The sequence below is a fragment of the Microchirus variegatus genome (assembly GCF_963457635.1).
Source record: "Microchirus variegatus genome assembly, chromosome: 10".
In the NCBI taxonomy this organism is placed as follows: domain Eukaryota; kingdom Metazoa; phylum Chordata; class Actinopteri; order Pleuronectiformes; family Soleidae; genus Microchirus; species Microchirus variegatus.
Window position 1 is genome coordinate 13,134,765 of NC_139811.1, and position 22,864 is coordinate 13,157,628.

At 40.5% G+C, this 22,864-nt stretch overlaps 1 protein-coding gene across 1 annotated transcript; it reads left to right on the forward strand.

The window, feature by feature from the left end:
* Positions 1-7,094: 7,094 nt before the first annotated feature.
* On the forward strand, positions 7,095-21,288 carry rfx1a (regulatory factor X, 1a (influences HLA class II expression)). Its single transcript, XM_083896854.1, has 18 exons — positions 7,095-7,223; positions 10,540-10,920; positions 11,288-11,397; positions 11,492-11,590; positions 12,354-12,448; positions 12,538-12,961; positions 13,626-13,807; positions 14,360-14,479; positions 14,733-14,866; positions 15,305-15,423; positions 15,841-15,947; positions 16,033-16,184; positions 17,014-17,111; positions 18,029-18,178; positions 18,864-19,072; positions 20,049-20,202; positions 20,300-20,345; positions 20,975-21,288. Exons 2-18 carry the CDS (start codon positions 10,560-10,562, stop codon positions 21,133-21,135), a joined length of 2,721 nt encoding a protein of 906 aa, XP_083752980.1. The 5' UTR covers positions 7,095-7,223; positions 10,540-10,559; the 3' UTR covers positions 21,136-21,288.
* The last annotated feature ends 1,576 nt before the right edge of the window (positions 21,289-22,864 follow it).

Below are 22,864 nucleotides of genomic sequence, written 5' to 3' on the forward strand. Positions count from 1 at the left end.
ATATTGTGGTTAAAATGTCAGACAAATGTAAATTATGTAAAAGTATGTGTCAGAATCTAAGGAGCAAATTAATAATGTGTTTCTATATTTTTAGAAATAGGTTGCAAATATATAAATGCACTTATACTGAGGCGGTATAAATTGTAAAAAAAAATAAAGTCAAATGAACAAAACAACTTGCTATCATGGTAATTTAATCTTTTTTTTTCCACAATCAAGTTTATTGTGTAAGATGCATGGATACTTACAAAGTTAAATCAAAAAAATATGTAAGCTGTGAGGTGACACCTTATTCTTTGGTCAACTAAACACACAGAGGAATCCAAATAAAGCATTATGGTGTTTATTTTAATGAATAAAAATCACACAAAATATGGTGACCTGCCATGCAACAGACCTTTCAAGCCTAATTACGCATGTTGCTATGAATTCCCTTGATAAGATCACTCACAGACACCACTACACAGGTATTATTAAGCCATTGTGATCACTTTTGTAATTATTTATATCAGTGTTGCCATTTTAATTCCTCACATGACCTTGAATAGGTTCCAATAGTACAATTCTCCTTTTCTCTTGAAAATTGCTTCCTCTGTCCTCTCTCTTCCAAAAGGTGAACTGATACAGGACCAGTGACATTTTCAGAGTCAGATAACATTGAAGTCTAATGATGAGTCACACTAAAATGAAACTCATTTTTATCTGTGTATCCACATAGCCAAAGGTCGTTCGTTTGGGGAATTACAATGGTGATGATGAATTTGTAATTAATATGATGATAAAATGCAAACAAAATGGCATTTCAGGAGAGTGTTTCACCGTGACACTCATCACCATGTGTCATAGACGCGACCTCGGAAGGCCAATATTAAAATGCTATGAAACAAATTATAAACATTGTGGATAAAGCTGTATCATTTCATTCTAAAAACGTTTTTTCTAATGAAGTAAATCAATTATTATTACTAATAATATTTTCTACTAATGATTCTTCTGGATTTGGTGCAACAGGGTTTGCTATTCACATTTTTGACAGGATTAAGACAGATGTATGAAAAACAAACACTTTATATCTGTCAATTTAGGTATTTTTTTTACAGTGGATGTCCTCCCTGACATGTATCTGGCCTTGGGCCGAGTTAACAAGAACAATTGGGAATTGGGTTCTTTTGGTATTGTTACAATTAGAATATAAAATCAGGATAAGCATGGAGCGACAGGTTTTTAAAAAAACAACAACAAAAAAACATGCAGCACTTTCTGTTTGTACTTTAACTTAATTTTGTGCGCAAACAGATACAGAAGAAAGAGAAAGTATTACTTAACTATTATTTTGTTACATTGTAAGAGCCATTTTTGTTGTTTTTGCTTTTGGAACCTCCCACCACTTAGCAGGAGGGTGTGATATACCATCCGTCCATTTTCTACCACTTTATCCTCCACATGATGGTTGCAGGGGTGCTGTGCCAATCTCAGCCCAGCTGACATAGGGCAATTGGCGGGGAACACCCTGGACAGATCACCAGTCCATCACAGGGTCACATCAAGACAAATAACCATTCACTCACACACTCGGTCCTACTCACGGTCCTAATCCCCATATTGCATGTTTTTGGACTGTGGGAGGAAACTGGAGAACCCGCAGTAAACCCATGCACACATGGGGAGAACATGCAAACTCCATGCAAAAAGGCCCTTGTTTCTGGGTCGCAAACCCAGGTCTTCTTCCTGCAAAGGCCAGAGTGTAAACCATTAATAAAATTATCCAGATAATGAAAATTCATCAACTTTTTATTTTGATACCCTATAATATATGTATATTGTCCCATTCCCATAATTCAATGTTTATAATGGGCAGGGATTTTCCACAAATGGGCGTGGAGAAGATCGCTGCTCCTGTAGCTTTAAAACAATTTGGCATCGCTCAGCCAATCAGAGCAACGACGGTCCGTAGCCACGGTAGCCCTGGCGACAAGAACCAAGCAACGAGAATCAACAACAACAACAATAACTGAATCGCCTCAAAAAACAAAAGACGACAATTTACCGGTGGGAAACACACACGTCGGACCAGAGGTGACGCTCTCAACACACAGGAAACATTTGATGTCCGTTAATAACTCATCTATAATGTGCTATTGCTTTTACCCCCTTGTTGTTTCAGTAGCCATAACAGGCAACTGGCTCCCCGTCTTAGCTAAGGTTAGCATTCCAAGCTAGCATTCGTAACTTTAAGCAGCCGAGTCTCTTTCTTGAATGGCGTAGTGTGTGTCCGTTTCTCATTCGAGTGACAGCGAACATACTGCATACTCAAGTAGGCCGTTGTTATGGCGATGTCAAATACAAAGGTACAAAATGGCGCTTGTTGTAGAGACCAGTTAGCTTCTTTTCCAGTGTTTCCTCACTAGATAGCAATAGTAATAGTGATGTCACGATGGGGCCTACTTACACTGAACACGAAGAGATGTCATGAGCGGTCGCTCATCTTGTTAACATTATTTACATGGCGGTTATCATATATATATTTTTTACAGTGGCCGACACAAAATCACGTTAGTGTGTACATAACGGTGACCAAGTTACAAGTGCAACTACATTGACAGGTATTTGAGTTATAGCAGAGACAGGGGCAACAACTGCTGAGTGAAAGCTCTTTCCTTTCATGGAAACAAGAGAACGCTGGGTCAGGTGGCAGACATTCAACATCCACATATTTATCAATGTTAAATCCTGGGTTGACCAATAAGAGTTTTTTTTATTTACTTTATAAGTAATTTATCACTTATTTCTTTTTTATAAGGTGATTCCCAGCTCTCATAATGGCCACCTCAGGCTATGTGGGTGAGATCCAGCCAGCAGCGCAGTCCCAGGGAGCTACTGTCACTGTCATATCAGGGCAAACCGATGTCAGCTCCAACGCTGCAACTGCGCCTCAATTCCTGGCTGAGAGTCAGACTACTGTGGCTACTCCTACGGTTGTCACACCCACAGGCCAATCTACACCCACTGAACAAGCCTCTTCCATTGCATGTAATTGCATTACAGTCACAGGTAAACCTTGAACAACACATGCCATGGTATTTCTTTGACACTAACATAGACTTTTGCAATTAAAACACACAGAAGAACAATGAATCCATGTTTTAATGTCTACTAGACATTTGTCTTTTAAGAAAAACTTTTCAATTAGTTAATATGTTTAAAATATTACTATAATTGTAGATATATCATTATTTCTGTGTAACATGTTACACTTCATTTGTCACTGTTTTGAGATTTTTAGATAAATCCTCAACTACAGTGCACATGAAAGTTAGCAATCAGTGGTGCATTTACAAACAGGCAGAATATTGTCCACTGAAAACAAAATGATCACGTCGTCAGTTTTTACGTATTTACATTCGCTCTTTGTCCTTCAGAGGGCTCCCTCCACTCAAGTGACAGTGTGTCGGACTCTAGTCCACCTCCAGCTGTGGTGCAGACAGGAGTTCCTACACAAGTTGTTCAGCAGGTACAGACGGCTCAACAGGTAATTTACACTCACCAAAACACAGACACACAGACAAGCACAACATGGAATTGTTGTTTCCTTGACTCTTAAAAATAGGTTGTCTTTATCTCAGCAGAGGTCTGTGGTGCAGGCCACCTCTCAGATAGCTAAGACCGAGCCAGGGACCCAGCTCAGTTTCACCAGTCTACAGCCTGTTCACATCAGTCAGGATGTAAGTAAAATAAAAAACACCCAGCTGTATAACTTCTGTACATTTTGGCTTGCTAATTGTCAGCTAATCAAATCTGTGGTCGAACCTGCCTCTGTTGGCTTCCATCTCCATATTACTACAGAGTCAACAGCGTTAGCCAGGGATGAAAATCTACAAGAATGGCAGGTATATGTGATAGGACAGCTCAGGTGCATGATGTGGACATCAGCATATGACATAAGAGACTTCAGATGCAAGTCCCTCTACTTCCCCATGGATCTCCTGCACTATTAACAGTCAATGGTAGGGAAAGAGACTCAAGCCTACACAGCAGTCACCAGCTCAGCCCCAGATCAGCCACCAATGCAAGTTACAACTACAACTTTTCAAATGGGTCAGGGACTTAAGGGAGACAATTGCATTGCAATTGAATTGGGCTGTCATTCACTATGCCCTGCAAATACTACATACAAGTTATACAGGGTTTTGCAAAGGATATGTAAAAAGTTGACATTGTATGAAACACGTGCAAGACGTGTGTGTGTGTGTGTGTGTGTGGGTCCCCAGGTCCAGCAGCTCACACCAGTGCCAGTCCAACATGTTTACTCCAATCAAGTGCAGTATGTCGAAGGAGGAGACACCAACGGGGCAGAGAATGGGGCAGGAACCAATGGTGGCACAGCAGGCAACTATGTGATCCAGGAGGGTTACATGTTGCGCAGCAGCAGTGGAGGGGCAGCCGGCAACAGTCAGTACTACTTACACACTGCCCGTGCCTCCCCAGCCACTGTGAGTATTACAGAGGTCGAGGAGAGTAGCGTGCCGTCGGCAGACAAGAAGGTATGTAGAGGCGCCAAGCGCAGGACTGAAACTGTACATTTGAATGGATTATTCTATGCTTGTGTAATTTAATTCATTAGAAAGCTGTGTGCATGCACTGTGTATTAAGTGTTTGTGAAAAAGCACACATTTGTATGTGTGCGCTTAACATAATATGTTACATACAGTATATGTTGAGGTGTGTTTTTCCTTTATGTGTCTAGTATCTTTGCTAACTGCACCAGCTATGTATGTATTTTCCTTGCCCCTGTGTCAGGTACAGTGGTTGCTGGACAACTATGAAACAGCTGAAGGAGTGAGTCTGCCGCGTTCCACCGTCTACTGTCACTATCTGCTGCACTGTCAGGAGCAGAAACTAGAGCCTGTTATTGCTTCCTCTTTCGGGAAACTGATTAGATCAGTGTTCATGGGGATACATACGCGACGCCTCGGCATACGGTAAGATGGGGCACCACAAACAAACACATCTATGTATCTCATCATGTATCTGCATGTTCCCTGTGTAATATATCTCAATTAGTGCAGACCTGTAATGTTTTCCTACAGGAGAATAAGGGAGATGTGTTTGAGTAAGGTACACTTGTACACTTATGTTTTGTTCCCGTATTTGATGTATTTTTTGTAAGAAAGATTTAAAAGAAACGCATTTTAAATCAGTCAGCACTGAGATGATGAAAGTATTGTGTTCACTTTATACAGACAATATGTACTCTTCCCTTTAACATTTCTTTATTTTCCTTTTAAAGACCTTACATGGGAGATTCACATTCAAATGTCATGTAAATACGTGTTTTGCCTGTCCATTACAGGGGTAATTCAAAATACCACTACTATGGACTGAGGATCAAGGCTGGCTCATCTCTTCTTCATTTGATGGGAGACCAACAACATCTGGCCTGGGGGCCAGAGCACCATCTACTGGAGGGGCGCTGCCAGTCACCCTTAGCCTCGAGGAGAATAAAAAAAAAAAAAAAAAAGTAATAATTTTCAATGCCCATTGTCGCCTTCCCTTCATGTGTTCTGTAAATATTAACAAATAAATATGTTCCTAAATTGTGGTGCTGAGTCACGTGACGAGCGCACACCTCAGGGTCAGAGGGATCAGAGGTCAGGTCAAGTGACAGACAGGTGATGGTTTACTTGCGAGATGTAAAGGCCGTCCAAGCCCGCAAGAGAAGAAAAGAGGAGGAGAAGAAGAAATCGATATAAAGGTAACATTATGCCATCTTTTTTTTTTTTTTTTTTTTCATACTGCCATTTTGTGCGAAGATGTTTTATTTGTGCTAGGTAGGTTGTTGGGTTACAGATGCCCCAAACAACTGTGGGAGAGAGGCCTTCTGATCAAACATCCACACAGACACCACTCTCTGAAGTATGTAAGTTTAGCCAATTGTTTGTGGTCTCTGACACACTGCTATGATATTGTTGTTGACTTGCACTGATAAGCATCAACCATGAGGTGTAGGCAGGTGTCATATGATGATACCATAGATGCCTTTGGTGCAAGGGCACCAAATTGAGTAAAGCCAGCCCTGTCTGGCCATGGGGAGCTGAATGGGTCCTCTGAGACATCTGCATCACTCAACCAAATTTACCAGTTAGTTTAAAAACAATGGATTTAATGTAACACAGATGATTTAAGGAGAAATCCTAACTCAGACATACATACTGCGTATGCAGGACTTCTCTGGGAGAAGAACTGATTTCAAAAAAAGATTCAGATGGTGACCTTTATGGAGACAAAAAAACAGACCCAAGGTGGCATAATTCATAAATTATGTTAGAGGCCTCAATAGTGTTGCATCATATGAAGCACTTTTGGCATGTTTATGTCCTTCATATCAGATTTAATATGTTAAACAGTGTTTGATGCTGAGTGATGTATTGGCTGTGTACATGTGGAGAATTTTGTGGTTAAAATGTCAAAGGTGAAATATGTAACAGTATGTGACAGAATCTAATGAGCAATTTAAAAATGTATTTATATATTTTTAGAAATAGGTTGCAAATAAGTAAAAAATAAAGTAAAATGAACAAAATAACTTGCTATCATTGTCATTTAATCATTTTTATCCACCATCAAGTTTATTGTGTAAGATGTATAGATCCTTACAAAGGTAAATCAAACAACCTGTAATGTGTGAGGTGAAACCTTATTCTCTGGTCAAATAAATCACTAGGAATGTATATTATGTATATGATTAAGTCACATATGTGAAGTATGAACAATTTTCCAGTAGCGAATCCAGGTTTTCTTCCTGCAAAGGCCAGAGTGCTAACCACTACTAGGATTATCCAGATAACGAACATTTATCAACTCTTTATCGCAATGCCCTATAATATCGCAAATCGTCCCGTCCCCATAATTCAGTGTTTATAATGGGCAGGAATTTTCCACAAATGGGCGTGGAGCGCTTTGTAGTAAAAAAACGAAGAAGAAGAAGATCGCTGCTCCTGTAGCTTTAAGACAATTTGGTATCGCTCAGCCAATCAGAGCAACGACGGGGGAGGGAAGGGAGCGGGTGGGTAGCAACAGTTGCCCTGGTGAGGACGAAGCGCCATAGCCACGGTAGCCCTGGCGACAAGAACCAAGCAACGAGAATCAACAACAACAACAACTGAATCGCCTCAAAAACAAAAGAAGACAATTTACCGGTGGGAAACACACACGTGGAACCAGAGGTGACGCTCTCAACACACAGGAAACATTTAATGTCCGTTAATAGCTCATCTATAATGTGCTATTGCTTTGCCCCCCTTGTTGTTTCAGTAGCCATAACAGGCAACTGCATCCCAGTGATAGCTAAGGTTAGCATTCCAAGCTAGCATTCGTAACGTTAAGCAGCCGAATCTCTTTCTTGAATGGCGTAGTGTGAGTCCGTTGCTCATTCGAGTGACAGCGAACCGTGCCTGCCATGACGACGCAGCCACAGATGCATACTCAAGTAGGCCGTTGTTATGGCGATGTCAAATGCAAAGGTACAAAATGGCGCTTGTTGTAGAGACCAGTTAGCTTCTTTTCCAGTGTTTCCTCACCAGATAGCAATAGTAATAGTGATGTCACGATGGGCTTGTGCTCGCTGCTGCCTACACTGAACACGAAGAGATGTCAAGAAAGGACGCTCGTCTTGTTAACAGTATTTTTACACGGCGGTTTATCATATATATATATTTTCACTGGTACATAACGGTGACCAAGTTAAAAGTACAACTACGTTGACAGGTATTTGAGTTAATGCAGAGACAGGGCAGAGTTGGAGCAATGATTGCCGAGTGAAAGCTCTTTCCTTGTAATGGAAACTGGAGAAAGCTGGGTCAGGTGGCAGACATGCAACATCCGAGAGGCGTGGCGAGTTAGGGCGTTCTGCAGGTGCTTTGTGGGTTCGACTGAATTGACCACCTTTTGTCACATGGTCACCTTTGTCCGAAGCTTTCTTGTTGCTACGTAACCACTAATAATAAGTCAAATCACCCATTGTGATTTGTAAGCATGGATCATTATGGGCAATTTCCGCTTTTTCAACCAGTTAATCCAAAATTAGAGCCCTACAATTTCCATATTCTGACCATACTTTCCACATGGGTTTCCTTTTTTATTTCAGTCAATGAACTTCGTAATGTGACACTTTTCTGTTTTCTTCATGGTTCTTCTTGTTTTTCTTCTTCTTTATTTTACTTTGGGGAAAAAAACCCCGCTGTTTAAAGCAATGTTTATTCTGTCATTGTAAAAAAAATGATGTTGAATAACACTTTAAAATACTCTGAACGCTTTTTGGCTATTATTGCCCACATCTTACAACTAATCATAATGTAAAATGGCCTTTTAGTGTTTTACCTCTGTAAAAAAAATAATATCATGTAGTGTATAAGTAAGGCTAGGCAATATTTTAATACAAACCCCAATTCCAATGTAGTTGTTATGTTGTGTAAAACGTGAATAAAAACAGAATACAATGATTTACAAATCCCTTCGACCTATATTCAATTTAATGCACTTCAAAGACAAGATATTTAATGTTCAAGCTGAAACTTTTTTGTGTGTGTGTGTGTGAATATTCGCCCATTTTGAATTTGTTGGGTTAGTTGAATATTCCACAGATGAAGAGGTTAATTGGAAACAGGTGTCATGATAGGGTATCAAATGAGCTTTCCTGAAAGTTCACAAGCAAGGAGGGGTTGAGATTCAACACTTTGTGAATAACTGTTAGCAAATAGTCCCACAGTTTAAATTTCTCAATGTACAATTGCAAATAATGTAGGGATTCCATCATCTACAGTTCACAGTATCATCAAAAGATTCCAAAATCCAATATTGAATGCCCAGGACCTTCGATCTCTCAGGCGACACTGCATAGAAAAGCCTGGCATCATTCTCTAAAGGATATTACCACGTGGGCTCAGGCACGCTTAGGAAAACCATTGGCAGTTAACAGAGTCCATAGCTATATCAACAAGTGTAAAATAAAACTCTACCATGCAAAGCAAAAGTAATATATCAACAACACCTAAAAATGCAGTTGGCTTCTCTTGGCCCTGAGGAGATGGTGTGACACAAAGTGGAAAAGTGTGCTGTGGTCTGACGATTGTTTTTTTGGAAATCATGGACGTCGTGTCGTGATTGTGAGAGTGGGTGGTTGTTTGTCTATGTATGTGGCCCTGTGATGGACTAGCGAACTGTCCAACTATGCCCCGCCAAGCACCCTATGTCAGCTATTAGCACAGCTCCCCCGCGACCGGCACATGGAGGATAAAACGGTAGAAGATGGATGGATGGACTGTTACAGCTGGGTACTGCAGTAACTGCTGCCCGTCTGTAGTCCGTAGTCTTGTCTGTAGTCCAGGCCATGCACAAAGCACGAAAATGAATCACAAAATAAGACAGTGGAGACCCCGGTCTGTTGAACAACTGAAGTCATACATCAAGAACGGGAAATCATTCCACCTACAAAGCTTCAACACTTTGTGTCCTCAGTTCTAAACACTTATTGAGTGTTGTCAAAAGGAAAGATGATGTAACACAATGGTAAACATGCCCCTGACCCAGCTTTTTTAGAACGTGTTGCAGACATTTCAATTCAAAATGAGTGAATATTTGCAAAAATAAACGGTAAAGTTTCAGTATGAGCAATTAAACTACTGAAAAAGAAAAGTGTATTGAGTAGGTCGAAAAGGATTCGCAAATCCCTGTATTGTGTTTTTATGCACGTTTTACACAACGTACCGGACTACTTTAGCATTCGGGTTTGTAATAATATCAGTATAACAAACATATAATGTCTATGCATTGCATAAACACACTCTGGGATATGACATGAACAAATACTTTGTATATTATACCTCAGATGTGTTAAGTTTTTGTCCATTTGATTTAAGAAGTGTTTGATGTTTTTGCCCAAAAAGAAGTTCAAAACCAGAAAATGTATTCTATTCCTCAACTTTTACATTTATTGTGATAATTATTGAATTATCGATTGCATGCTTTTTATGTATAGCCATGTATAAGTTAATATCAATTATTAAATGCTATCTCTTCACAGTTGTGTGTGACATAAAGCATAAAAAAACACTGCAATATTAATGCAATGTGGTAAGGCATTCTTTTCATGTTGTACTGTTCCAATGACATTATAACATTATATATGAAAGGCCATATGTTGTAGGATCATATTACAAGTAATGAGACACCAGCATACATGTTCTAGTCATTGTTGGTCCCCTTCACATTAGCCATGCCATCAACAGGTCAGCCACAGTGTTACTCAGATATGAAATGTTGTTAAAAGTAATATCTTACTAAAATGTGTGATTTATTAAATCTGAATCTGTGTCCTTAACCAAAATGTAAAAGTGTACCTCTTTTGCTCTGTGTGCCTAATGTGTTATGATTGTTATGATACAGTAGCCTAGAGTAAGTAAATAACATTCAGCTGTGTTTACCAAAGCTTAATGTTATTTTGAAAAGCTTATTTTGAATATGTCACTTATTTCTTTTTTATAGGGTGATTCCCAGCTCTCATAATGGCCACCTCAGGTTATGTGGGTGAGATCCAGCCAGCAGCGCAGTCCCAGGGAGCTACTGTCACTGTCATATCAGGGCAAACCGATGTCAGCTCCACCGCTGCAACCGCGCCTCAATTCCTGGCTGAGATTCAGACTACTGTGGCTACTCCTACGGTTGTCACAACCACAGGCCAATCTACAACCAATGAACAAGCCTCTTCCATTGCTGCTCAGAAGTCTGCAGCTGGTGGTCAAGCTCAGTCCACAGCACAGGCCCAGTCAGCTCAGACTCAGTATGTGACTGCAGAAATCCAGAGCTCCCCAGCACAGTCTGGAAATGGTCACAGCACTCCTCAGTATATTGTTGTGACAGTCACAGGTAAACCCTGAACAACACATGCCATGGTATTTCTTTGACACTAACATAGACTTTTGCAATTAAAACACACAGAAGAACAATGAATCCATGTTTAAATGTTTACTAGCCCTTTGTCTTTTAAAAGCTTTCAAATATTGTAATTGTAGATATATCACTGACCGGTTACAATAGATTATTTTTGTATATAACATGTTACATTTCATTAGTCACGGTTTTGAGTTTTTTAGATAAATCCTCAACTACAGCGCTTATGAAAGTTAGCAATGAGTGGTGCATTTACAAACAGGCAGCATATTGTCCACTTCATGAAAATAAAATGATCACGTCGTCAGTTTTTGCGTATTTACATTCGCTCTTTGTCCTTCAGAGGGCTCCCTCCACTCAAGTGACAGTGTGTCGGACTCTAGTCCACCTCCAGCTGTGGTGCAGACAGGAGTTCCTACACAAGTTGTTCAGCAGGTACAGACGGCTCAACAGGTAATTTACACTCACCAAAGCACAGACACACAGACGAGCACAACATGGAATTGTTGTTTCTTTGACTCTTAAAACTATGTGGTCTTTATCTCAGCAGAGGTCTGTGGTGCAGGCCACCTCTCAGATAGCTAAGACCGAGCCAGGAACCCAGCTCAGTGTCACCAGTCTACAGCCTGTTCACATCAGTCAGGATGTAAGTAATATAAAAAACACCCAGCTGTATAACTTCTGTACATTTTGGCTTGCTAATTGTCAGCTAATCAAATCTGTGGTCGAACCTGCCTCTGTTGGCTTCCATCTCCTTATTACTACAGAGTCAACAGCGTTAGCCAGGGATGAAAATCTACAAGAATGGCAGTTATATGTGATAGGACAGCTCAGGTGCATGATGTGGACATCAGCATATGACATAAGAAACTTCAGATGCAAGTCCCTCTACTTCCCCATGGATCTCCTGCACTATTACCAGTCACTGGTAGGGAAAGAGACTCAAGCCTACACTGCAGTCACCAGCTCAGCCCCAGATCAGCCACCAATGCAAGTTACAACTACAACTTTTCAAGTGTGTCAGGGACTTAAGGGAGACAATTGCAAAGGAGTAATGGGAGCAGAGAATCTGCCTGTAACAAGGACAGTTTTTTATTATTATTATTATTATTATTATTATTATTATTATTATTAAATATCATGGAAAGTCAGTGATAGCTGCTTTGATGCGACAATGATGACACAGTTAATATGTGCTAGTGAGATAAATGACTGTTATTTAACCGGGGAAAACCAGCTGAGAGCAGGGCTGTCATTTGCTATGCCCTGCAAATACTACATACAAGTTATACAGGGTTTTGCAAAGGATTTGTAAAAAGTTGACATTGTTCCACAAAATACAAATAGCACAAGTATGAAGAACATGCAAGACATTTTTTGGTGTGTTTGTGTGTGTGTGCACTCCCCAGGTCCAGCAGCTCACACCAGTGCCAGTCCAACATGTTTACACCAATCAAGTGCAGTATGTCGAAGGAGGAGACACCAACTACACCACCAGCACCATGTTAGAATAAAACTGCTTCCATCATTTTATAACAAATGTACAGAACAAACATTTTTTTTCTAACACATCTTTCCATTTCTTTTTTCTAGTCGCTCCAGCACCTTCCCTTACACTGACACACCTCTGTACACCCAAACCACAGCTGCCCAGTATTATGAAGGTCAGCCAACATCAGTCTCACAGGCTTCTACCCCCGGCACTCCTCTAACTGTCTCTGTGACTGCTGGCACAACGGGGGGCGTGTCCATGTTTGTGGCCCAGCCCACAAGTGCTGCCGGGGGAGGGGCCACAGTGGTGACCACAGGGGGCACCACCAACGGGGCAGGGGATGGGGCAGGCACCAATGGTGGCACAGCAGGCAGCTATGTGATCCAGGGGGGTTACATGTTGGGCAACAGCAGTGGAGGGGCAGCCGGCAACAGTCAGAACTACTCACACACTGCCCGTGCCTCCCCGGCCACTGTGAGTATTACAGAGGGCGAGGAGAGTAGCGTGCCGTCGGCAGACAAGAAGGTATGCAGAGGCGCCAAGCGCAGGACTTTCTTCTCGTTTTTTTCTCATCCACACAATTATTTGGTGGCACACACCAACACGATTTCATAGTTGAGTTTTGTCAAGTGGAAAACACAATTGAAAATACGATGAATCATATTGGAGACAACAAACTCTAAACAGTGCTGATATAATACGATGCCATCATTGAACACATTGAGACTTGCTGTCATATACAGGATTTTTAACTGTGATTTCCTCCCCATAGAAAACAAAACCATGACATCATCATTTTCATATCATGCATGTGACAAGGGGCATTTTTTATGTGCCTGAAATGCTCCAAAACACAGGTTATCTACCATCAGTATTCCAGGTCATTTATTCATTGCATACCATAGTTGTATGCCACGGCACGCAAACAAATGTATTTGTGTTCATTCCTGAATGATTGAAACTGTAAATTGAATGGATTATTCCGTGCTTGTGTAATTTAATTGATTAGAAAGCTGTGTGTGCATGCACTGTGTATTAAGTGTGTTTGTGAAAAAGCTGACATTTGTATGTGTGCGCATAACATAGTATGTTACATACAGTATATGTTGAGGTGTGTTTTTCCTTTATGTATCTAGTATCTTTGCTAACTGCACCAGCTATGTATGTATTTTCATTGCCTGTGTGTCAGGTACAGTGGTTGCTGGACAACTATGAGACAGCTGAAGGAGTGAGTCTGCCACGTTCCACCCTCTACTGTCACTATCTGCTGCACTGTCAGGAGCAGAAACTAGAGCCTGTTAATGCTGCCTCCTTTGGGAAACTGATTAGATCTGTGTTCATGGGGCTACGTACGCGACGCCTCGGCACACGGTAAGATGGGGCACCACAAACAAACACATGTATGTATCTGCAAGTTTCGTGTGTGATATTGTATTGCAGGGTATAGCTTTCCATTTGTCTCATAGACATAATCTGTATGCACCCAGTCCATATATATATACACAGTAGATCTCAATTAGTGCACACCTGTAATGTTTTGCTACTGGAGAATTACGGTCTCTTTGGAGCACTGGAGCTATGTGTTTAGATAATGTAGAAAAAATGTGCGTATATATGACGACAGGCAGCGTGTGTGGATGAGTGAGTTTGACGAAGGAGGGGATAATGTGGAAACGAGACTGACTTTTTATAAAAGTGTGCTTTTATGTGTTTAAGTAAGGTACACTTTATGTTTTTTTTGTTGTATTTTATGTTTTTTTCATTCAGTCAGCACTAAGATGATGAAATTATTGTGTTCACTTTATATAGACAAGATGTACTCTTCCCTTTTACATTTCTTTATTTTTCTTTTAAACACCTTACCTGGGAGATTCACATATTCAAATGTCACGTAAAAACATGTGTTTTGCCTGTCCGTGACAGGGGTAATTCAAAATACCACTACTATGGACTGAGGATCAAGGCTGGCTCATCTCTTCTCCGTCTGATGGAAGACCAACAACATCTGGCAATGAGGCAGCAGCCCTTCTCGCAGAAACAGAGGTACACGCATAAATGCCTTTGCACACTCTTAGAAATGCCATTTCATCACTGCATGGATTTCTCTGCTTTACTCATTTGCATTTGTAACCATTTCAATTTTGTTTGATTTCTTATGAATCTGATGTCCTTGTGTCTCACACTTCTTTAAAGCAACTATTACTTGATAAAATTTGATTTCACTTTAATACTCATCATGTTTGTCTGAACCAGAATTATGTATACTTATGTATACTATACCTCTTGTTCTCACCAGGTTGAAACCTGTGCATAAAGTGGAAGGAATGACCAATGGCACAGCATCAGGAGCTGGCCAACAGCAGCAACAGCAGCAGGGGTCAGGACATGTGGACATCAGCACCCAGGTTCAGCAGTACCAGCAGTTCCTAGGTGGGTTCAGTGACCAAATACAGTAGATGGAAATAAAGGTAATGGTTTGATAATGCTGATAATGCAGATTTACATTATATTATATGTTTTTTATGTATTATATTATTATATTATACATCGTTATTGAAAATAATTCACAAATTCAATTAGTATATTAAATGATTCGGGGGTTTTGAGAGATTTGAGAAGTGTTTGAAGATTCTCAAAATAGTTATTAGTTTATTTCATAATACATATGAATTGACTGGCTCAAGGAGTCTCAAAGAAAACTACCGGGACCTTGCTTCCATGTGCAACTGTTACTGTGTAGCATTATAACAAAGTGATGGTGGTAGTATAACTTTGTCTATGTAGGCATTCATATACATTTACCACCACTGTAAGGTTGCAAGAAAGCATAAACATGGGCCTTAAAAGTGCTTGGATTTGTCCTTTCAGATGCGTCCAGAGCTCTCCCAGAGTTCACAGACATTGACCTCCAGGGGAAGTCTCTGCCAGAGGGTATTGAACTGGAGCACATAAAGAGCTTTCAGCTTCTGTACAGAGAACACTGTGAGGTAAATAGTCGACTGGTGTCCACTGCATATTTATGAGGTTGAGTTTTTCTCTTCTTTTTGACATTGGGTTAACAGAGGGGTAATCTGCGCAAACCTCCATAAAGTCTGGATTATTTTTCCAGATCACCACCAAATGTACAAATTTTCTTACCACAACCTACATCCCCATAATATTTCATGTTCTATATATATATATCCATGCTTTTGAGTTATGCTGCTCACAGACACACAGACAAAAAGTTAACCTAACTGGAATTTTGCCAGAAAAAGTAAATTTGGTTTAAATCAGGTTTAAAATATTTCTATGAATACATTATTCCTAATTCTAATTCAAATGTCCTCATATTTTGTCAGTCCATTGGATATTCCTATAATTGCATAAATACATCCTCAGATATATTTTCCACGCTCTTTTAGGCCATTCTGGACGTGATGGTCAACTTGCAGTTTACCCTGGTGGAGACGCTGTGGAAAACCTTCTGGAGGTTCAGCCAGAATCAGGCTGGAGATGCTACTTTGGCCGTGTGAGTGATTATTAAGTGACAAAGGCAAACATTAAGAATCCTATTGCAGTACTATTTTTAACACAAACTGCGTGTGTCTTGGCAGTCACGATGAGTCAGAGAAGCGTCTCCCTAAGTCCTGCTTGGTGCTGCTGTGCAAGTATGAGCCAGTGCTGCGCTGGAGCCGTGACTGTGACAACAGTCTGTACCAGGGCCTGGTGGAGATCCTCATCCCTGATGTCCTCAGACCCATTCCCAGTAAGATTTTGCTATAAGTATCGATATGTAGAAAACACCTGAAGCTTCTAGCTACAAAAGTGGGTAATGTAAATCCCCAGGGTTTAAATGAGGTCTCGAAATATGAGCTAGTGCTTCTCACAGGGTACCCTTTCATAAACGAGGAAACAAAATAAAGAAAAATAATATTTAGGTTCCTTTGACAGTCATGCTGCCATTGGCAAACAGCAGCTGGCAGCTCGACTAATGAGGGATTTTACTGGACATAAGATGAGACTATTCTCAGTATTTTCAGTTACTGAAAGCCCAGACTGAAAGTTTCACTTCTTACTGCTGCATACCCACGTCAAAAATGACGGTAAAACTGGTAAAACACAGCTTGACGTTTGTTAAGAAGGAAGCATGAAGTGAGAATCGGTGAGATTTGAGTTGTCATCTCATATGTTGATGTTTTAGTGACAGTGATTCTTATGTAGCACTTTATATTTTCTGTTTGACACTGTTACACCTCATTCTAGCTTTTTTGATTGGAGATTAAAAAATGTGGTTCACTGTGAGGCCCTTTACTTACGGCCTGCTGGAGAAAACTGTTGCCACCCCTGTATTAGAGTGAGAGAACAATTCACAATTAATTCTACTTTAATTTCCCTCTTTCTATTACCATTATTGAATCATTTAGACCAGTGAGCTAGGTATATAATTAAAGGGGAAGTGGTAAAGAAAAGTGCACTGACTGGTCAGCTCTAGCAACAAACTCACTGCTGTTCACACAGATTCTTTGTGTTTATTAAACTGACATTTTCATGAACCAGGAGACAGCCAGTTTGACATTTGACATTTGCCCCTCCAGGTGCCTTAACTCAAGCCATCCGCAACTTTGCCAAGAGCCTGGAGAGCTGGCTGACCAATGCTATGATGAACATCCCAGAGGAAATGGTTCGCATTAAGGTACACTTCTCTTTTTAGCTCTTAGCTGGTTCAAAGTTATTATAGCCATACTTGAAATTGCAAATTGTTTTAGGCCCACAGATTAGCCTTTATAAAAGTATACAGATTTTTTTTTGATAATAGAAAATACTCTATTCTGAACAAATATTGTGTGAAAATATAGGGTCATGTTGATTAATAGAGAATAGAAATTGGGTGCCAGACTTTAATTATTTTATGGCATTCAGTGAACTACCTCTGTGTCACAGGATTCAATATCAAATATTGGTATAATACGTATATTTGGTCTATAGAGTTAATCTCATCGGCATTAGTGAGCCAATTATCACGTAGCATGTGCTCTGACTGAGATCTAGCAATGATTGTCATAACCAGAGACAATGCTTGTTCCCCAAAGATGATGAGAAGATGGGCCCAATGTGGTTTTTAGATTACTTTATTGTCACTGTGGTAAGTATATGTACAGAGACAAACCAAATGCAGTTATCATCTGTGTTAGGGTTAGGGTTAGGGTTAGGGTAAGGGCAAACACAGTACTGTGGTTGAGTAAAAACAAAAAAAGAAGCAAGCATAAATTGAGACAGGTGCTTATTTTGTGAATGAAGGTTTGTCAATAAGTGTATGACCAGAAAGTTGCAAGAAGATGACCCCACAGCCCAACTAAAACTAAAGAATATAACCATAATGTGTCACGATGAAATCAGTATCAAAGTCCACATATCTATATCCATATTGAAATTTGTCAATCAATACCCAGCCCTACATGTAATGTACGATCAATGACGCACACCCTCACTTCATTAAAGCTTAAGCATTTAAAAGACGTCTCCAATCAGACAGATATTTACATGCTTGCATGCTTTTATGACATTTTTCTTATCTGAGCCACCATTTTCCTCTCTGTGCTCTCCTCTCAGGTGACTTCAGCCAACGCATTTGCTCAGACGCTGCGCCGCTACACCAGTCTGAACCACCTCGCCCAGGCAGCACGTGCTGTTCTGCAGAACACGGCCCAGATCAACCAGATGCTCTCTGACCTCAACCGCGTTGACTTTGCTAACGTCCAGGTTGGTGAAGTCAGCATTCATGTCACCTCACATGATATGCAGTGTTTGTGGCAGAGAGAGGATTTCTGCTGCAGCTTGCGGTTCACGTGTTGTTGTTCGATGTTCAGCTCTTGTGTCAGCCTTTCTATCTATATATGTGACTTCCCTCACCAGGAAATGTAAAAAAAAAACAACCCACAGAGTTGTTTCTCAGAAACACCAATCTTTGGCTGGCAGCTTGTGCCTTCAGTCTTCTGTTGTTTGTAGCCTGTCCAAAAACTTTGCTACTCTTTAAGCATAATTCACATTACAAGATTTGCAGCCCAATTTTTCATTTGCCATCAAGCACCAGTTCAGTTTGCGATCAGTAAATCAGTCTGTCCACTCCAGCCACTCAGAACCAGGATGAAAAATGAATATCATAATCTTTGTTCTTTGGACATGTTGGGATTTGATGTTCCTAAAGTTCCTAAACTGGGAGAGAAAGCTTTTAGGCTTTTGGCACCTAATACTTTACAGTCTAATCTTCAATTTTAAAAGCTTGTCACCCTGAAGAAGTTTAAAGCTTTGGTGAAGATTTTAGAGGCCAGTATTTTACATGAGCATGTTTTAATATTGTTCATCTCTGTGTTCTGGCTTCCCAGTCTCTTTGGTAAAAGAGAACCTTGATCCTAATGGGACTAACCTGGTTGAATCCATCTTTCAGGAGCAGGCATCGTGGGTGTGCCGGTGTGAAGACCGCGTTGTCCAGCGACTGGAGCAGGATTTCAAGTTGACCCTGCAGCAGCAGAACTCCCTGGAGCAGTGGGCTGCGTGGCTGGACGGTGTGGTCTCCCAGGTCCTGAAGCCCTACCAGCACAGTCCAGCCTTCCCCAAAGCTGCCAAGCTCTTCCTGCTCAAGTGGTCCTTTTACAGGTGCGATGGGTCATTTGCATCTTAGCATGGGATGTTAGGATGACCACTAGTGATGACATTTAAAAAAAAAAAAAAAAAAAAAAAAAATCCTAATGGTTAAATAATAATGAATAATGAAATAATAGTGCCTCCCTATTACAAACGTACATGCTATACCCATCTTGTTAATGTACTGTAATGAAAATTGTTACAGATGTGTTGGTTTTGTTTCCGTTTGTGGTTTTTTTCGTTTGCGCCATTTTCTTGCAAACAGTGTCTCACATTTCATTTGAGAATTTATTTGATCTCTAGTTTTTTTTTTTCTCTCATACAGTGTGAGAAAGAAATGTGTGCGGTTCAAGGATGGCGTGTGCGTAAGCACTGCAGTCTTTTAGTCAGAAATATTATTTCCTCCTTTAATAGGCAGAAAAGATTGTTTAGATTTAAATAATTCCTCCTAAGGAGGAACAGAGGCTTTAACTCCGATTCGTTGTTCCCCTTTACAAAAACACAGTCACTAAAAGGTCACTGAATTACAAAACAGAGAGGAACTCATTTCTTATCCTGACACATAAATGTAATGAAACCAGAGTTTTGTTTCTCTAAGTTATTACTTAATTCACCAACAATTAAGTGAACAGAAAGATATGAGCTGGAGCTTCTTTTTTAAGCAAAAATGTGAAACATTCCCCGGATTCAACTTCTCAAACATGTTTAAAATTTAAATTTTGTTGTCAGTGGGACAAAAGAAGCACATTGAAGACATCTCAATTGGGCTCTGAGACATTTGAGATTGTTCTCTAATGTTTCATATGCTGAAATAAGGTAAACAAGTGACTAAGATGGAACATTAAAATCAGCGCTGTGCTATTGACTCATATTTTGCACTTTGTCGCAGTGAAACACAAGAGAACCTGTTTGTGGTTAGGCCAAGATGTGCTACACTTACAGGATACATGTGTAACAGTCTCCCCCCCCCCCCATGTCTGCTCTTCAGTTCCATGGTGATCAGAGACTTGACCCTGCGCAGTGCAGCCAGCTTTGGCTCCTTTCACCTGATCCGCCTACTCTACGACGAGTACATGTACTACCTGATAGAGCATCGAGTGGCCCAGGCTAAAGGAGAAACCCCCATTGCTGTCATGGGAGAGGTACCATTTCACACAATCACAAACACACACCTATGGATGAAGTGAACTGTGTAAACCATATTTGCAGTACTAACACTTTCCCTTTTTTTGCAATTAGTTTGCGAGTCTGGGCCGGGGTCTAAACCACCTGGATCCCGACAAAGGTAATTTCCACGCTGCACCATGTCTTTAACCAGTCTTGTGTAAAGTACTTTAAATGGATACTTGAGTAAAAGTACAAATATCTTACCAGAAAATGACTTTGGGGGAAGTTGACGTCACTTTTTTTTTTTTTTAGATAATATTACTTAAGTAAAAGTATCAAGTATCAAAAGTAATGTTCTGGTACTTAAGTTTTACATGTAAAGGTATTAAAAAATTAGGATTTAGTCTTGGTAGCTCAATGGTAGGTCTTTCCACTGGAAGGTTATGGGTTCAATTCCTGTATGTGTCCTTGAGCAAGACACTTAACCCCCTGCTGTAGCGTGTGAATGTGTGAATGGCAAAACTATAATGTAAAGCAGCTCATGAAGGTCGATATAATAGATCAATACAGACCATTACCAACTCTTCTTCTTCTTCTGATTTTATTTGGTAGTAATGAGTAACAAACATATAGGAAATGTAGTGGAATAAAAGTTGCTAGATTGATTGATTGATTGATTTGTTTATTTAAGTGTCAAACACCATTGAATTTTGTACTTAGAGTCACAAAGTGTTTGTGTCTTTAGCTTACTACCATCACATTTCGAGCACTGTTTGTAAACAACTCCTTTACCCTTGTCTATGCCAGAAGAGGAAGAGGAAGAGGAGGAGGAGAGCGACGACGAAGGTCAGGAGCTGTCCCTTCAATCAGACGGGGCCGTGCTGGGAGAGGAGTCTCTGGAGCCGCCTGCTAAGCTGGCCAGAACTGACCAGAGAATCCTCTTCACAGCCGGGCCAGCTGACAACTAACCACATAATAACACTGCGAGAGGTCGCTCCATTTTATTGACCACACACACACACGAACACACACACAGATGTACAAAGAACACTAATTTATACATTGACACATGTATATAGATCTTGTAAAAGTGTGTGTTCACACTCTCGCCCACCTGTGTACACACACCACGCACACACACGCGTGCACAGTCAAAACATAGAAACAAGTGCTGCTGCCTGGATGGCACAACTACCTGTTCACACCACCCACTCACTCACTCAATACAACTGACTGTCAGTGCAAAGAGGAACACAGCATTTGAACCCTCCATTGAATGGAAGAAATAACTAAAGCCAGGTGTGTGTGTGTGTACGTTTTTTCTGTGTGTTTGTGTCCCATTGCATTACAACATGCCGCCTCACTGGCTCCTTATTTAGTCCCCCGCTCACTCGAAACCTACCCGAAACTGTCACTGCCGTACAAAGTGATCTTGAAAATACTGTGATGTGTGTAAAAGAAATAAGAAAGAACAATTGGTTAGTAGTTAGTGGCTGGATTGAGTTCATTCATTCATATTCATAAGGGGAAAACACATTAGTGAAAGACAACGTGGGTGCGTGCGTGCATGTGTGTGTACATATAATTTAACAATGTATTTTTTTGTCTGCTCTGGGTCACACCGCTCTGTTGACTGAACATTGCTTTCCTAATGTGGTGTGTGTGTGTGTGTGTGTGTGTTCATGTGATGGTGAGTTGTGTCGACTGTTTCCCTCTGTAAATATTTTCTAAGGTGGTCAAAAATTCTTGATTTGGGAGATTTTGCTTTAATCCTCCTGTAAAGAAAATTGTTGTTGTGTGTGTGTGTGTGTGTGTTTTTCGGAGTGCCTGTCGCAGCTGCTACAAACACACACACTTGTAAAGATAAAAAACTACAGATGAGGAATTAGGGGCTCTCATTAGTTGCTGCAAGAAAAAAAAATGTACTGTGTCTTTTATTGATCACGTGTTTTCATGAGAGAGGTACTGTACTCTGTGTCATATATTTAAAGTGCTTCATCCCTGTCCATCCAGCAAGTTCCTCTGTGTTGCCTCATTTTCCGTTTACATATAATTTTTTCTTGCCTTATTTTTTGTCCCTTGTGTGTGCCAAACCTGTTTTTCCTTCGGTCCCCGGAATCCTTTAATTCTTAGATTTTCTCTCTACGTTTTAAGGAGGTCTGTACCTCAGTAAGAACGGCGATATATTCTACTGTATATTTATCCACTCTTTTTGAATTTTGTTGTCACTAAAGTGAAACTCTCGTGCCGTGTTATGGTGCTGTGTTGTCACACATTGTAATCAGCCTTTTGTGTGCGTTATTGAGTTGTGATTGTACTTTTCAGTTACCAGTCCTTTTTTTTGTGTGTTTTTTTTTGTCCATACCTTAAGATGTTGCCACAAACTGACTAAGGCCCCGCCTCTTTGCACATGTTGTCTGATCTGAAATGTTTAAAGACTTGTTTTTTTTACTGCGCTCTGCGTGGTCAGAGAAGAGGGTGAAAAGATCTGATCGCTCTGCCTGCACACTTCTCCATCGAGGCTCGTCTACCAGTGTTTTCATGCCCCCATTCTTTAATTATGCTCATCGGAATTGTTTTTTATGAACATTCTGTGATTTCTGTGGGGTTTGGGTGGGTGGGGGGGTTAAGTCTTTAAATAGCTGCAGTGCACATCTTCAGTGGGCCGCACAAGCCTGAAACCAGCACATTGTCCTT

Bases quoted from the DNA above. Each gene is read 5' to 3' on its own strand.
- rfx1a (XM_083896854.1), top strand. From the start codon at position 10,560: ATGGCCACCTCAGGTTATGTGGGTGAGATCCAGCCAGCAGCGCAGTCC. The intron at 10,921-11,287 runs GTAAACCCTGAA...TTTGTCCTTCAG, and splicing joins TATTGTTGTGACAGTCACAG to AGGGCTCCCTCCACTCAAGT. The intron at 14,867-15,304 runs GTGGGTTCAGTG...TTGTCCTTTCAG, and splicing joins GCAGTACCAGCAGTTCCTAG to ATGCGTCCAGAGCTCTCCCA.